Here is a 15,147-nt window from a genome sequence, read left to right on the forward strand (position 1 = left end):
GTGAAGCACAGACAGTAACAGTGATGTTGTCATGTGATGAGCCAAGGAGGGAAACTGCTCATATTGTCACATGAGACAACTCAACATATGGCTTGATCAACAATTTATTCAACACAACAATCAATACTAACACAATATATACAAATTTATCAAGATAGAAAACTATTTGTAAAAAAACAAATAGATAATACACTGGATAACACAATATAAAAGCACAAGTCAGAAGTCTTTTGGGTGAATTCCTGTCTTTTTAAATCTTTTCTTCTTTCATTCATCTTCATTTTTCCATTTTTGTATCCTCTGTAGTGACGTCCCATGCCTTTTTTTCAATATTTGGGCAGCGGCAGCCTAAGAGTTCGAGCGGTGGGTTCGTGACAGGAAGATCGGTGGTTTGAGTCCTGAAGTGGGCTGGAAAATCTGGGCAGAGTGAGAGTGAATGGGAAATGCTCTTCCCTTCCCACAACTACCATCAAGCTGCCCTTGAGCAAGGCATCTAACCCCCAGTTTCTCCAGCTGAGCTGCTCAGCGGCCGGCAGCAGCAGACTGTGTTTGTACTGGGCAGCTCCCAGTGCGGATGTCTGTACGCTTGCTCAGTCCAACCTTCCCTGGATAAATAAAGATGATAATAAGAAAAGAAATAATCTCAAACTCGTCTTTCTGAGCTGATCTGAGGCCGCTCCCTCTCGCCGGGGCCGGGCCGGTCTTCGCGGGACATCCGGATCAGGTAGCGGCTCGCTAACTGCAGGTTCCACTGGTATTTGGAGAGGATCCTCAGGCAGTCCTCTCTGGAGCAGAGGCTCAGCGAGTACAGCTGCTCCAGCTGAGGAGAGAGGGGACAAGGACAGAGGATGAGGCTCAGCCGCAATGGTGCTACTGTGGCTGTGCATTTAGTTTTTTGCACATACAAAGAAATGATAACACTTACAGAGAAGAAAACATGAAAAACTAAAGGTGAGACGAAACTCCAAGAGGCTTATAAAAATAACTCGCCCGAAAAGAAAAAAAGAGGAAAACATTCAGCAACAGAAATCACATAACATAAAAAACTCAACAAGGAGGGTGAAAATTCTTTAAAGTTGTCTTCACACTCTTTATAGCAAATGCCCTGTTGATTGGCCAATACAGCTGCACTAGGCAAGATTTTTATATAAAACACACCCATCTTATCAGCCTAAATCACAAAGTGGGCCTGCAACAGAGAAGAGCATCCCATCTCACCTTACTGAAACGCCGTAGACTTTCCCTATTTGCCCAAATGAAATTCTGGTGCCAGATATGGACACTGGTGTGAAATAATCTCAGTGATGAAGGAAGTGACAGACTGAAACCTAAACAGCAGTGAGCAGCACTCTGTCCAGAGAAAGCTGGACTCACCATCATTAGATCTTTTGCCTTTATCATCCTTTGATATAAAACAATCACAGACCGTCCGGTTTGGTAAAAATTACTGGCATCACATTGATTTCTGATTCAACTTGATTTCTGGGTATTGAAGTCAAGAAACAGCTACCTCTTGCTGCCAATTGGGGCTGCCGACGTGCAAAATTACGAAGTGCAGCTTTAACTTCGCGCATAAGAAAAAAGCCTATAAAGCTGTTTTATCAGTGTCGATCATCTATTGGCTTGTACTTGATACCCTGCTCCTCTTACACACCTTAAATGACTCTAGGCAACAAAAGAAACAGGTAGACGTGGTGTTTTTTTTTTCTTTTGTATTCACAATTAGTCACCTTCAGTTGTTGTTCAGCTCGCGTTGGGTTCCAGTCATTACGGCGAAGTGCGCTATGAACTTCCTCAATGGTCACTCCGTGTACCGCCTCCATAACCTGACCGGAGCAGAGCAGAGCAGGGAGGCTCGTGTTTCACTCCAGGAAACAAAAATGAATCAGAAAAAGCATCTAAAACAGTGAAGAGCCCATCTCATACCTGTGCGACGACAGCGTCCCTGGTGTTCTGCACCTGAGGCGGGTACCGCTCCCTCTCTCGCTCCCGGACTCTCTCCCTCTCTCTGTCCCTCTCTTTGCCGTCCGTGTGGTCGTCCAGCTGCGGGGTGGAGCGTGCCATGTGGGCCATTTTAGCCAGGTTGCCGCCCCCGACGCCCTGCTGAGGCTGGGGTTGGGGTTGGGGTTGGAGTTGGAGTTGGGGTTGCGGCTGCGGAGGCCAGGAGGTTCCCGGGACCGGATGCACCGTGGGCCTCCGGTCCCGCATCAACATCTGAGGCTTGAGGCGCTTGAGGTTGGGGGGCGGAGGCCTGGGAGGCGGGACGATGCTGGCCTCGCTGAATCTGCGGGGGTCCTGCTGCATCACCACACTGCGCGCCACCAGCGCGCCGGGGATGGGCCGCCCCTGCTGGTCCACTCTGACCCCCACGACGGTCTGAGCCCGGCCCTTCGCTCCACTCAGGACCGACTCCAGGCTCTGAGACATACCTGAACACAGAGGGAAACGCGTTCCAGTCTGCCAGTCCCACCAGTGGGTCCATCATTACAAACACATGTTAAGTGGTCAAGCTTTGCTCAAACCCACAGAACTTTATTTTAAATTCTAGTCAAGATCCCAAGGTTTCCAAAGATACCAAATATGTCAGGCTGAATTACAGGGAAACATGTATAAAATGATACACAAGACATCTAGATTTTTTCCATTTGACGTAATGGTGCAGCCAAAAAAACTGCCTGAGCTTGACCAGCCTGTGATTCCATTATGAAGTTTCTAATATTAAAACTGAGTGAGTTATGAATATAATGAAAGCTTGTAGGCATACTTCAAAACTCAGCAAGTCTGACAACAGAATAATTTTAAGCAAGCACACATACTTCAGTATGAGAGACTCACTTTTCTTAAAATGACTATTGCCCATAGCAGACTCAAACCCATGACTTAAATATTAAAAGTTATTATAATATTAAAACAGTTAGAACTTTATTTTAAATTCTAGTCAAGATCCCAAGGTCTGTCAGGCTGAATTACAGGGAACGATGGAGCGAGGAGACAGAATATATATCTGACATTGTTGTACAGTATGAAAAAATGTTTTGAAGCTACTTAAGGTGAAATTTAAGGGGAACGTCAGGGTGCAAGGGGTTAATGGCATCAGGTCTACCATAATTGATGCTCAAAACCACTTTAGACACTACGCACTATCATTTTATAGTTTTTATATTTATTTATATTACCTTTCCTGTATTATTTTTGCTGCTGGCACCCGAATTTCCCCCAGGGGAAATTGCAATCTTATCATATCTCATCTTATCTCATCTTATCTTAATAATACTCAAGGCAGCATGGGCGGTCTAGGGCAGCGAGGATAGTAAAGTGGCAAGAGGGAAGGACGTAGAATAGCAGCTAAACAAGTTAGCGGCCATTTTTCTCGAGGCTAGAAAGCTCACTGCATCATACAGCTCTCTCTACATCCCACAACTGCTTTTCTGTATCATGCTTTCTATTCCCTCCCTACCTGCCATCCTCTGGAGGTTGGAGCCCTCCCTCTCCCTGCTGGCCGGGCCGGTCCTCCAGTTACCACTGCTGTAGAAACCAGAATAGTAAACACATTAGTCAAACAGCCTTGGGGTCGCAGAGTTTACTGACTGACAGCAGATCAAAGTTCAATGTCAGACTACGGTTAACATTCTGGAATAAATTACAGTGAAGGGAAGTTTTTATCTTCTACATAATATAGGCAGTGTGCGATCCTTCTGCAACCGTAGCTGTATTTAGTTTGCTAGTGCTAATTCTGTTACTACTTTGGGAATCTTCTAATTTGAAAACTGAATAACAAATGAAGAAAAAGGCCCCAAGGTTGCAAAAGCTAGTACACTTAAAAGGAAAACTCCACCCTAAGACACTTTAGCACTGTTAAAAAGCTATTGGTGATGTACCTTGCATTTCTGGGCTTAACATTTTTTTCAGCTATCTAAAACATCAATGGTAAATGTCAGATTTTGGTGTCAGCCCCTCAGAATCAAAGAGCAAGGCTTTCTTTCTTTATTCACCATTTTGCATCAACATTTATCATGCAGGGAGAGATCCATCGTAGAAGAAGCAGAGAGACCAATTTCTCCACCGACAGTAGCCTCAATAGACCAGAATGCAATGCAGCTACAAGAGATGTTGTGTTTTCAGTAAGGGGCACGACTCTTGCTTTTTCTCGAGTGGAAAAACTCTCACTCTCTTACTCTTACTATGCTATCGCTCTGTCCACCTGAAACAGCTACAAGTTCAGGCCCATTCTCTGGGGAATGTAGGAAATCACTAACTGAAGTAGAAGTAGACGAGGGAAAGTGGGTACACCAAAAAAGTTAACTACAACACTTCATCTCAAGATAACTAACATCATAGATTGAGGACATGTAACAGAGTATCTAAGTGTGGATTTTTCCTTGAAGAGCCTAAACGAGTTCTAACCAAACAGCTTATGGAGAGGAGTTAATGAGGAATATCACTGACTCGTCCAGGCGCTCAGGCGTTCCCCAGCTGCGGTCGGCATGGACGTCTCCGTGCCCGGTGTGTTGCAGGCTGCCTTTCAGCGGGGCTGAGATGTGGGCGGAGCCTGGAGCCGGACCGGGAGCCGGACCAGGAGGTGGACCTGGAGCCGGACCTGGAGCCGGGTTGGGCGCGGCGGTGCTCGGGGCAGGGAGGCATGGCACGGCCAGGCTGGCAGGAAACCAGCCCACCGCCAGTGTCCTGTGGCTCTGGCCCTTCCACTCACACAGCTCCAGACTGCACAGGGAGAGGCGGCACAGTCAAATCAATTAGAAACACACAGAGGTTCTACTGTACAGGTGCACAGGGACCATCTGGGTGCTAACGGGATACAGATAAGCCAGTCTCTCTTTATGCCTGTAATCATTATCATTTAACATCTCTTGACAGCAGAGACTGACAAATAGCTAAAAGTGCATGGCTAATGAAAAACTAAAACGATTTGCATCATTAATTATCTGAATATAAGATATTTCTACCCCATTTAACTCCACTTATCTGTGTATCTATATTGGTCTGCTAACATACCAACTGCCAATACACTAATCTCAAGCCATAACTTAACATCAGCATTACCAGATGTTATATTCCAATATTGGTTTATTTTTTACATTTTACTGGCATTAAATGTGAGAATGTTCAAAAACTGCACACTCAAAATTGAATGCTAAATAGGAGGCAGTATACACTTTATGACTTGAATTTTAACAACAGGTTTCAATGCATGACTTGAATAGTTTTTAAGTATCTGTAGATATCAGTTCATGAGCGATATAATGTATCCATGTTGAGTTATATGGATTTTTGTGTTGGATTATATTCTATGTTGATTTTTGTGAATCTAGGATCTATTTGTAATCAGTAGATCACAAATGGATCATGGGGAACTAAAGGCTGCATGCAGCGACAGGTAACTGCATACACCTCACTTTCAATAACTTTTTCAATAAATAGTCTTGACCACAGATCTACTTTATAAAGACACTGTAAAGAGAGTGCTGCGGCTGCTAGACTGAGCCAAAACAGCAAAGATGGAGAGGAGACTGTGAGGACTCAAATCACGGTTGGAATGCACTGTTGAGAGCGGGCCGGTCTTAAACCCCACGTCTGATCTGAACAAAGGACCATTGTGTCCGTCTGGGTTTTTTCCCTCTGTTCTTTTCGTCCCGCCCTCTCTCTCTCACCCGTGGTCTATGATGGTCACAAGGTCGTTGGCCACAAGTGTGAGTTTCCTGGGTTCAGCAAAGTCCCGTATTACTTGTACCTCCATTGGATGAGCCTGTGGAGGCAGAGAGGCAGTGAGGACAGAAGTGAGGGCAAAACACACAGATGTACAGAAAAAAGGATTAATTTCTGTATTTATTTAGTATATATTGCAATTATAAGCACACTGTGGGTTATCTTTAATTGTAGGATTCCAAATTATAGTAACAATTTATGACTTGATTATGACAGATTGCTCCTAAATGCTCTCAACAAAACAAAAGATAAGAACTGTTGTTGGATGTTGATCAGCTCCCGACCTCTGCCACCATAGTGGTGAGCTGGGAGAAGGTGGGCCGGTCGGCGGGGTTGCAGGCCCAGCACTTCCTCATGACGCCGTACAGTTCCTGCGGACAATCCGGCGGTCTCTCCAGGCGCTCGCCCTCCCGCTCCACACGCCACAGAATCTGAATTAAAACAAAAACAAACAGCAGAGGGAAGAGATTAAGAGTTAATGGTAGAGATACTAAAACTCTGAGTCATAGACCGTATTATAAAAACACCATGTGGCGGGTGGAGACACACATTCCAAATACTTTTACACAAACATTTTGGCATCAATATTCTGATGTAGCTGACAAATGCATACCTGTCTGCCAGACAGGCCAAACCAGGGCTCCTCACAGTAGGTGAACATCTCCCACAGGGTGACACCAAACATCCACACGTCTGAGCAGTGGGAGAAGGAGCCAACGCGCAGACTCTCTGGAGCGCACCTGGAAGAAAGGGAGGTGGATGGAGCGGAGGGAGGGATGGAGGAGCAGAGGTTAGAGGGGAGAAACGTTAGGCAGCGATCTCCCTGGAAGAGCTGAAAGCATGAGGTGCGCTGTTTCAGAGAGCTGGCAAGCAAGCAGACTGACTAGCAACTGTTGCTATGGCACCGTAGAAAGACCCAGTCAAAGCATGGTGGGTTTAAGTTGGGCCAAGTTTAAAGCTACAATATGCAACTTTCTGGACATTAAAATAACCATAAATAAATAGGATATATAAGACATTATCAGTCTGTCTGTCTGTGAGTCTGTGTATACAGGCCTAAATCCCCCCGTTTGCCTGAAATTGGCTTTTCAGTGATGTTTGGGATGTTTTTGTGTTTATATTATTCGCTGTGGCTGTGCTTAGTGGTGAGTTGGGTTGTGGCTATCAAGGGTAGGGAAGTCATAGCTACAACAACAATGGAGGAAACCAGTAAGACACAAAAGAACAGCGAAACTAAACATGCAGCAGACTGGGCCCGTTCAAAAACACGGTGAACATCAGCATTGTTTTTGTTTTTTTTATTGCAGATTGGCTGCATTCACCATCTGCTTCTTCACTGCCTGTGGAGGCTTTACAGATGTGGGTTTCCTCAGCCTCAGGCTAGATGCCATTTCAAGGTAGGCAGCTCATCAAGATGAGTGACAAGTACTGGGGCATGAACTCGACCAACTGAGGGGGAAGAGGGCGGGACTAACAAACATTTCCTGCCTGAAGGCAAAAAGCTGCATACTGTAGCTTTCACTTCAAACGGTGCAGTGTGTACCGCAATACGCCAAACCCTTGTGAGGTGAAATGGTTATGCTCCAAAACCATTGAAGTGGAGAAAAGTGCACTAGCGCTTCAGCTTCATGCCGTTATTGTAACCGTCACTTTACTGACAGATAACCAGAGCCAAACCAGCAAATCAAGGCAAATCAACAATTAAAAGAAAAACCCCTCTCAGATACTCTTACATTGTTAAATATCATCAATCTGTGATGTTCAATGTGTTATTTTGTGGTGAAGACTTGCTCTAACAAAAGTAATCTCTCAGATTAGTTTTCAGCAAGCATCAGTAATGCCCAATCTAATCAATCTTAGACCTCAAACCTAGATTCCCTCCTCCACCTCTGAATTCCCCCTTGTTGATTTTAAGCACCCTCCTATCCTCTCCCCTCCTCCTCCCGGTCCTCACCAGGCAAACGGGATCCGTCTGTGAGCCGTCATGACGTAGTGGTCGGTCTCCTGGCTCAGGCCCCTCATCAGCCCAAAGTCCCCGATCTTCACCAGCTCCCTGGAAGCCAGCAGGACGTTTCGGGCGGCCAGGTCCCTGTGGATGAACCTCCGGCTCTCCAGGTACTCCATCCCCGCGGCGATCTGGGTGGCAAAGAGCCAGAGGCGCGCCAGAGGGTACTCATACTGACGAGAGCGCAGGGTGTCATACAGGGAGCCCAAGGCGGCCAGCTCCGTTACCTGGGGGAAGGAAGAGGAGGAGGAGAGAAGGAGTTTAGGGAGGGAGGAAAGGGAATTCATCATGTTTATTCAGGCTCCTCAATAGATCTTAGATTGAATAGATCCTTGATATAAGTCGAGATATAAATCCATGGAGCAAATAACCGCGTCTGAAAGGCAGACCTGAGATCTGTGCGCCAACGGAGATCTGTACCAAGACATAAAAGGTTTTGTACATGGCTTATAAGAACATCTTACCATCTTGAGCGGCTGTGTGAGCACCACACCGTAGAGTCGGATGATGTTGGGGTGGTCCAGGGACTGCATGGTGGTCACCTCCTGGAGGAAGTCTGTCAGTGTTTCTGTCTGTCTGGACATACTGCTCCTCAGGGACTTAACCGCTACAGGCAGCTGAGAGGGGGAGATGGAGAGATCAAAGTGTGCCTAAGAATGTGGGTGATGGCTTTTATAACGATCAGCTATGCAATGTCTGTACAACCAAATGTATAAATCACTTTTATTTTGACAGTTCAAAGTAGAAATAGACAGGAAAGACTGGGAGAGAGAGGGAGATGACATGTGACAAAGGACCTGGGCCGGACTCTAAACCAGAACATTGTTTTTACATGGTACCCGCCTTAGACCACTGAGCCACCAAGACGCCCCAATCCAAGCTCATTTTTAAGGAATATTAACCCTTATTATTCAGATTCTGTAAATTGTGGTCACTCAAACTGGACACCCTAGATTTCAAAAGCCACTTTACTGCTGCCAGTTTGAATTCCCGGACTGGCTGGGAAAATGTGGGTGGGGGAAACGCTCTCCCCTCCCTCAACAACTGTCAAGGTGCCACCGAGCAAGGCAGTTAACCCAGCAGCCACCGGGTGTGAATGTGTGTAACTTTGTGAATGTGAAGCAGGAAAAAAGCAGGGAAAGAGCAGGCGTGTTCAGTGGACTCCCCCCAGATAAATAAAGGTTAAAAAATTCCCTCACCACTCTGCCGGTGGGTGTTTGCCACTCTCCCCTCTTCACCACCCCGAAGGAGCCGGAGCCCAGCTTCTCCCCCAGCGTCAGCTCGCTGTCCTGGATCAGACAGGGAAGAGCCCGGCTGCCCGCCTCCTGGCCCGGACCCCCTGCGCTCCACTGGTCACTCCCATCCGGACCTCGACCGCTAAACACCTACGGATAAATAAATTGAGGAATTTATTCTTAATTTACCCGCCTGATTACATTAAGTTTACATAAAAAGAAATTAAATTAAAAAAAAAAAAGGTAAATGAGTCCCACTCTAGAGGGTTAATGTAATGAGACGCGTCAGTCGGATACCTTGGCCATCCATGACCGCGGCCGCGTGTTTGTCTTGTAGCGCTTCAGAGCATCCCATAATCTTCTTTGTGCTGAGTGGGATGGAGGAAAAATAGAGGTGAGCATACTCAACATGACGCATCAGTCTGGTTTCACAGATAGAGATTAAGCATAACTCGAAACTAAAAACATCACAGGGCAATACAAAACAAATCCTATCTTGATTTTACCCCAACCTTCAGTGTAACTGATTCCTCAAAGGTTTTTTTGCTATGGTCTTTACTTCATTACATCATGCAATAACATGTACACCTTAAAGGTGCAATGATTGTTTTGATTTGAAAACATATTCACTGTGCCAAGTATATTGTTGTTGTTGGGTGAAAATGTTCATGTTTTAACATAAATCTAAAGATTACATGGCTCTCTGTAGGTTGAGTAAATTCTGTGATTCTTGGGCTTTCAAACCCCACTGGATAAACTAAAAAATGCATAGTCATCAAGCTAAAAACGGGCCTGTTTTTCTTAGCTCCTGAAAAGTCGACATTTTGGAGATATAAGGTTTTCACCAGACAACAGCGATATGTAATAACTCACTAACTTGAAAGCTGTATTCTTAAAAAGTAGCAGCTTTAAGCCATGCTATTTTTTAAATTTTCATAATTTCACTAAACTGTATTTAACTCTACATTGAATAGTGTCGTCAAGATGACATCGCTTTGATGACATTTACGCAGTTTTGGCATATGTGTGTGATTAATGTGCAAAAAAAGAGTTCCCTTAAATGAGTTCTCAATTAAAAAGGAACACTTTAGTTTAGAGGACTAAGCTTGAAAGGGAATGCCACCCATTTTAATTAATTCAGATATGTTATTTCTGTGCACCAGGACAGTTCAGTCAGTGTCTGTGATGACTTGTGATGTAAAATCAGGGGCTGCTCCATAGACAATGAATGGAACCCTGATTTTGTTGACCAATAAGATGCTAAGTTGAGTTGTCACACTAAAATGAAGTTCATAGTCTAGCATTGCTAACAACTATGACCCAGAATTTGGCTGCAAGAACTCACACAAAACACCATTCACTGTGTATGGCGCAGTGCCAGATTTTTCATCCCAGTAACATCTCAATTTCAACGGTCAGTTCTCCAGTTTCTAGCTTGAGGAAGGAGTGGTGCACGTTCACAAGAATCTGTCCTGGGGCACAGAAATAACATGTGAATTTTTAAATTGGGTGGCATTCCCCTTTAATTCATGCCTATGAACCAAACTCCTACATAACTATCAGCTTGAAACAAAGGACCAGGGAGGAATCCATGACTGGATCCATGGAGTGACTAACAGCATTTGAAAAACAAACAAACTACTGTGGGAAAACAGAAGGCAATGCTTTTGTAATAGACAGCTCTCCCTTGTGGTGAGCCAAAGCTGATGGGGAAATTCTCTCTGGTCAAGGAGATGAATCAGCCTGAATTAACGGAGCGGTTCGGACTAACCGGGTTTGCTGATTCCAATCTGCTCGAGGTCGGACTCCTTGACGTAGGAGAAGTGCTCGATGCGGGTGATGTTGAGGCCGTCCCGGACGCGCAGGTAGAACTTCTCCAGCTGGACCTCGGCCAGGAGCTGGTACAGCCACTGAGTGTCCTGGTCCATCAGCATGACCTGGCCTGCCAGGCGCTGGCCTGCCTTCAGGAGCAAAAGGGCAAAGGTCACAAGACAGCGCAGGGCCAGACAATTCAGTTTTTTTTAAATCTGTCTTTTGTCGTTTCTCTTTTAAGTGTTAAACATTTTGCTGATGTGCTAATCATTCTAAGTGCCTTTTTCATTCAGCCGTCGTCTTCAGGCCACGTTTTCCAGTCAGGCCACATGAGAGAAAGACAAAGATGCAATTAGGAGAAAGTGTCCTTGCCGAGTCTTCCTCAGCTCATTAAAGAGCCTGTTTTACAGTATCTGTGTTCCCACTCGGGCCTCGTTTGGTCACCATGGAGATCTAACAAAAAGCCCTTGATGTGCTTTGTGCAGCAGGGGGGCTGATGAGCTTTCAGCGATGTGCCAAAATTTAACAAGTTGTTTGTTGGTACCCGACAAAGAGGAGGAATCTCATACAGGCGACTAATTTACTGTCTGCTGATTCAAGTTTTATTGTATCAAAGTTTTACAAAGACTGAGTATCCCCCCTAACAGAATGATACTCCTTCAAGCTGACAAAAATAGACACAGGATGGGAAAATGATGGTGCTTCTGTTTTTTGGATAATCAAGAGAACATGAAAGAGTGTGCCATGAATTTCATTTGCACAGACTCAAACTAACGAAGCAGCAGTTAGCCACACAAATGAAACTGAATATGAGATAAGAAGTAAGAAGTAAATGGGTGAAAGATGATAGGAGGAGCAGAACAGTTCGGGCACAGAGGAAGAGAGGAACAGATGGATGAGCGGACAGAGCGGGGCAGGAAACAAAGACAGAGATAAAAGTGTTGCTGTTTTTTTTCCCTCTTTTCCCTCAGAAGCATGAACGTCAGTCACAGACGACGATCTTGCAAGGAATCCTGCAGCAATGCCACAAACCCAGACATGGAAACATTAGCTTGTGAAAGGTTTAGGGGTTCCAGTCCGACCGGATCCTCTTCACACAGTATTTACGTAACTGCGTTTACAAAATCCACAAGATGCTCGACTGCTAAAGACATACTTTGTGTGGGAATTACACCATGAAATAGCAGCATGACCCTGAATAAACTGATATGGGTGGTGGCGGTATCACTTGCACTTTCTAATGAACTACCTGTTCTGTTTGCTTTAATATCTTTAGTGTGTTTACTTAAATATCTTTATTGTAGACAATTACAGACTCGCTCCGTTTGTCTCTCTCTCTCTCTCTTGTTGTTGTTGTTGATGTTGATGTTCTATATGTATAAGTGTCTTAATATGCGTTGTTTTAAAATGATGGACTTTTGGAAGACGAGCCTTTGGGCTAAAAGCCAAATAAAACCAAATCAAAATCAAACACAATCCTCTGCTTCAGCTTTCTTACAGTAAGCCAAGGCTGCAGCAGCAAGGGCGATAAACCTTGTATTCCTTCCTCTTTATTGCAAAATTAAAAGTTAAAACTCATCAAATTCATACAACATTTCATAAAAATGCTGGCTGCCTCCAGGTCTATGTATGCCTGGTTGGTACTGTAGTCATAAATCATCCTCTCGACTCAGTGTGTTATCAGCGGGCCGAGCAGAGCGGGTGTGAGTCAGGAGGACCTTCAACATTCCTGTGTCAACCACCCTGGGAAACCTTAACTAAGTGACTGCTACAGGGTTATTGTGCGTCTGCATTTCACGGCTGTCTTGGACAGATGAACAGCCTGTCATAAAACACTGTCACAGACACACAGACAGACCAACCGACCGACTGACACTAACCAGGCAAATCCAAGAAGGGGCTAGTCTGGGCTTGTGCTGCATTGTGCCTAAATTAATTTCCAGGGACAACTCCCAAACACACACCCAACTGGATCTCACATCAGACAAATTCTCTTCAATTAAAAAAAAACCCCAACAACTTCACTGTGCAGCAAAGGCAAGTAAACAGAGAGGTCAGCTCTGGCTCTGAGATCATCCCCTCTCTATATGTACAGAGTGATGAATCTTTAACCCACCCAGCTACTGAACAATCCTCCCAGCCTAATGGCATGTGTGATATTCATTTAACATTGCTGAGGAGTCACCGGTAAAGCTCGCCGCTCTTTTATCATGCGAGCTATTATCAGACAAGTTGGCTTCAAATGGCCAACAGGATTGTTTACCCAGTCCGGCATCAACTTCTGTTGGACTGCCTTTCTTTACACACGTGATGGCTGCTTCCTCTGGGTGAAGCCAAGATCAAACCAATGGGACACACACACACACACACAGTGCTTGATCAGCGACAGAGGAAAGAGTGTGACAAAGCTTCTCAAACACCAAACACCTGCAAAAGGAAGTGCATGACTCGAGTTGTTAAAACCACTGTCACACTAATCTTCACCTATCAACAGAGGGTGTGCCTCTCAAAAATATACATGACCTTAGTCCTATGCAAAACTGTATAGACAATAGCATGGGAGTGTGTAGAGACTTATTTGGGTGTTTTGGATGTTCACCACTGAGTTCATATAGCTGGAAAAGGAAAAGGGCATGACAGGTATGCACCTAGAGGAAACATAAATAGTCAAATATAGAATTTTGTTAAAGATGAACATGATAGATAAAGCTATAGACAAACCAAAACTGGAGATATATTCGACACTTGCTTATTTTTAATCTGCATTTAGGTGCATTCCAGGACTGTTTTATGTCATTAAAACTTGCTGGACTACTCAAGTTATATTCCTCCAAATGCCTGCAGCGTCCGAGCCAAAGAGAAACACTGATACCTACCGTTAATGAAGAAGAGTCAGTCCTCTGGAGGTTGACAGGCTGTTATTCCTTATGAACCCAGCGTCACATTCACACACGCTCGAGGATAATCCATGTTGGCGACGTCGGCTCTCCACAAATCACGACTCTGCTCTATTAACACTCGAGCTTTGTTTAAATTCACCATTTGATAGATACTCGACCTGTTTGTCGGCAGCGCTGTATTTTCATTTAGTTTTACATTTCTCGGCGAGTCATAAAAAGTTCACTTGTGGGATCTACCTGTGTGTTTTCAGCCTGTTTCTCCGCCCCTTCCTGGTTGAGTTTCACACTGACCACACCTCTTCTGGGTTCCCACCTGTAGCCTCCTGACAGCAAATCACCGGTGATACAAATAATACAGTCTGCTGCCATAAAGCCTCAACACATCAATAACACATATCTGTAATGTTGGTTCCTAATTAGATAATCACTCATCACTAACTAGTTTAACCAGGGATGTAGTGGAGGGTAAACCCACTTAAATCCAGTTTATCCATGTTTTTATTTGAGTTTACACACTTTTTTAAGTTGACATGAATCTTTGGGATGTAAATTCCTACATATCATAGTAAGCAGTATCAAAGTGATGTTATATGAGGAGAGGTAAATAAAAATATTTAGGCTATCTTATGAGAATTTAAGTTATTTTTGCTCTTAATGGTTGTTGTTTGCCTTATGATGATCACAGCAGATCATAGTTTAGCCATGTTTTTATTTACTACCATCACTGAGTCTAATGTAATAGAATTGGGAAATTCCATAGGAGTCACGTCAAAGAAATTAGAAAAAAGGTGAAAAATATTGCTCCACGTAACATCACTATTGTTCTTTTGTGTCCATTATCCATGTTTAGTCTTGCCTTTGGATGCAGACGAAACTTGCCACAAGCTATGAGTCAAATAAAGAAACTCAAATGGTTTTCTCTCTCTCTCTCTCTCTCTCTCTCTCTCTCTCTCTCTCTTCCTCCTTCATACCTGCTGCTGCCAAGCAAGTCTGACCAGATTTTTCCCTCTCACGTGGTGCCAATAATTTGAATGTTCCCCTGCAGCAGCAGCAGCACCTTGCACCTTGCTCTTCCTGGTACAGTACCTCACAGCTGCTCCTCCCTGCCTGGATTACTCAATATACAATAGAGGCGGTGGAGCCCATTCACAGGATCCTGCAAACAGGAGTGGCCGTTCGGATCTGTTTTCACTTCAAAAGCCTACTGGGACACTTTTGTACAATTGCAAATAAGACTATCTCGAACTTTTGAGACATTTGAGAGGAGTTTTGTGTGACGATTGAGTGTCAGCTGATGCATCAATAAGTTATTGGGGTTTGATACTGTATTTAGAGCAATAATTCTCTTTTAATCCACCAGGCAAAGACAACAAATCCAGCTTTTGATAAGGCGTGTGACTGTTTTTTGTGTCGCGTGATGCAGTGAGTATGGGGGCCATCAACTGCCAAGCGCTTTTCAAAACAACATAATGCT

At 44.4% G+C, this 15,147-nt stretch overlaps 1 protein-coding gene across 2 annotated transcripts; it reads right to left on the minus strand.

Moving 5' to 3' along the window:
* On the minus strand, window positions 1-13,924 carry tnk1 (tyrosine kinase, non-receptor, 1). 2 transcript variants are annotated; one of them, XM_071899010.2, is made up of 14 exons: window positions 13,650-13,924; window positions 10,733-10,918; window positions 9,259-9,329; window positions 8,926-9,111; window positions 8,191-8,343; window positions 7,676-7,953; window positions 6,335-6,461; window positions 6,006-6,152; window positions 5,667-5,761; window positions 4,447-4,719; window positions 3,458-3,525; window positions 1,927-2,429; window positions 1,731-1,826; window positions 1-820 (listed from the first exon to the last, which is right to left on the minus strand). In XM_071899010.2, exons 2-14 carry the CDS (start codon window positions 10,893-10,895, stop codon window positions 644-646), a joined length of 2,337 nt encoding a protein of 778 aa, XP_071755111.1. In that variant the 5' UTR covers window positions 10,896-10,918; window positions 13,650-13,924; the 3' UTR covers window positions 1-643. The 2 variants fall into 2 exon arrangements, with proteins under 2 accessions (XP_071755111.1, XP_071755110.1); XM_071899009.2 differs by having other exon boundaries at window positions 10,733-10,922.
* Between the last annotated feature and the right edge of the window lie 1,223 nt (window positions 13,925-15,147).

The sequence above is a fragment of the Centroberyx gerrardi genome, chromosome 23 (assembly GCF_048128805.1).
Source record: "Centroberyx gerrardi isolate f3 chromosome 23, fCenGer3.hap1.cur.20231027, whole genome shotgun sequence".
NCBI lineage: Eukaryota > Metazoa > Chordata > Actinopteri > Beryciformes > Berycidae > Centroberyx > Centroberyx gerrardi.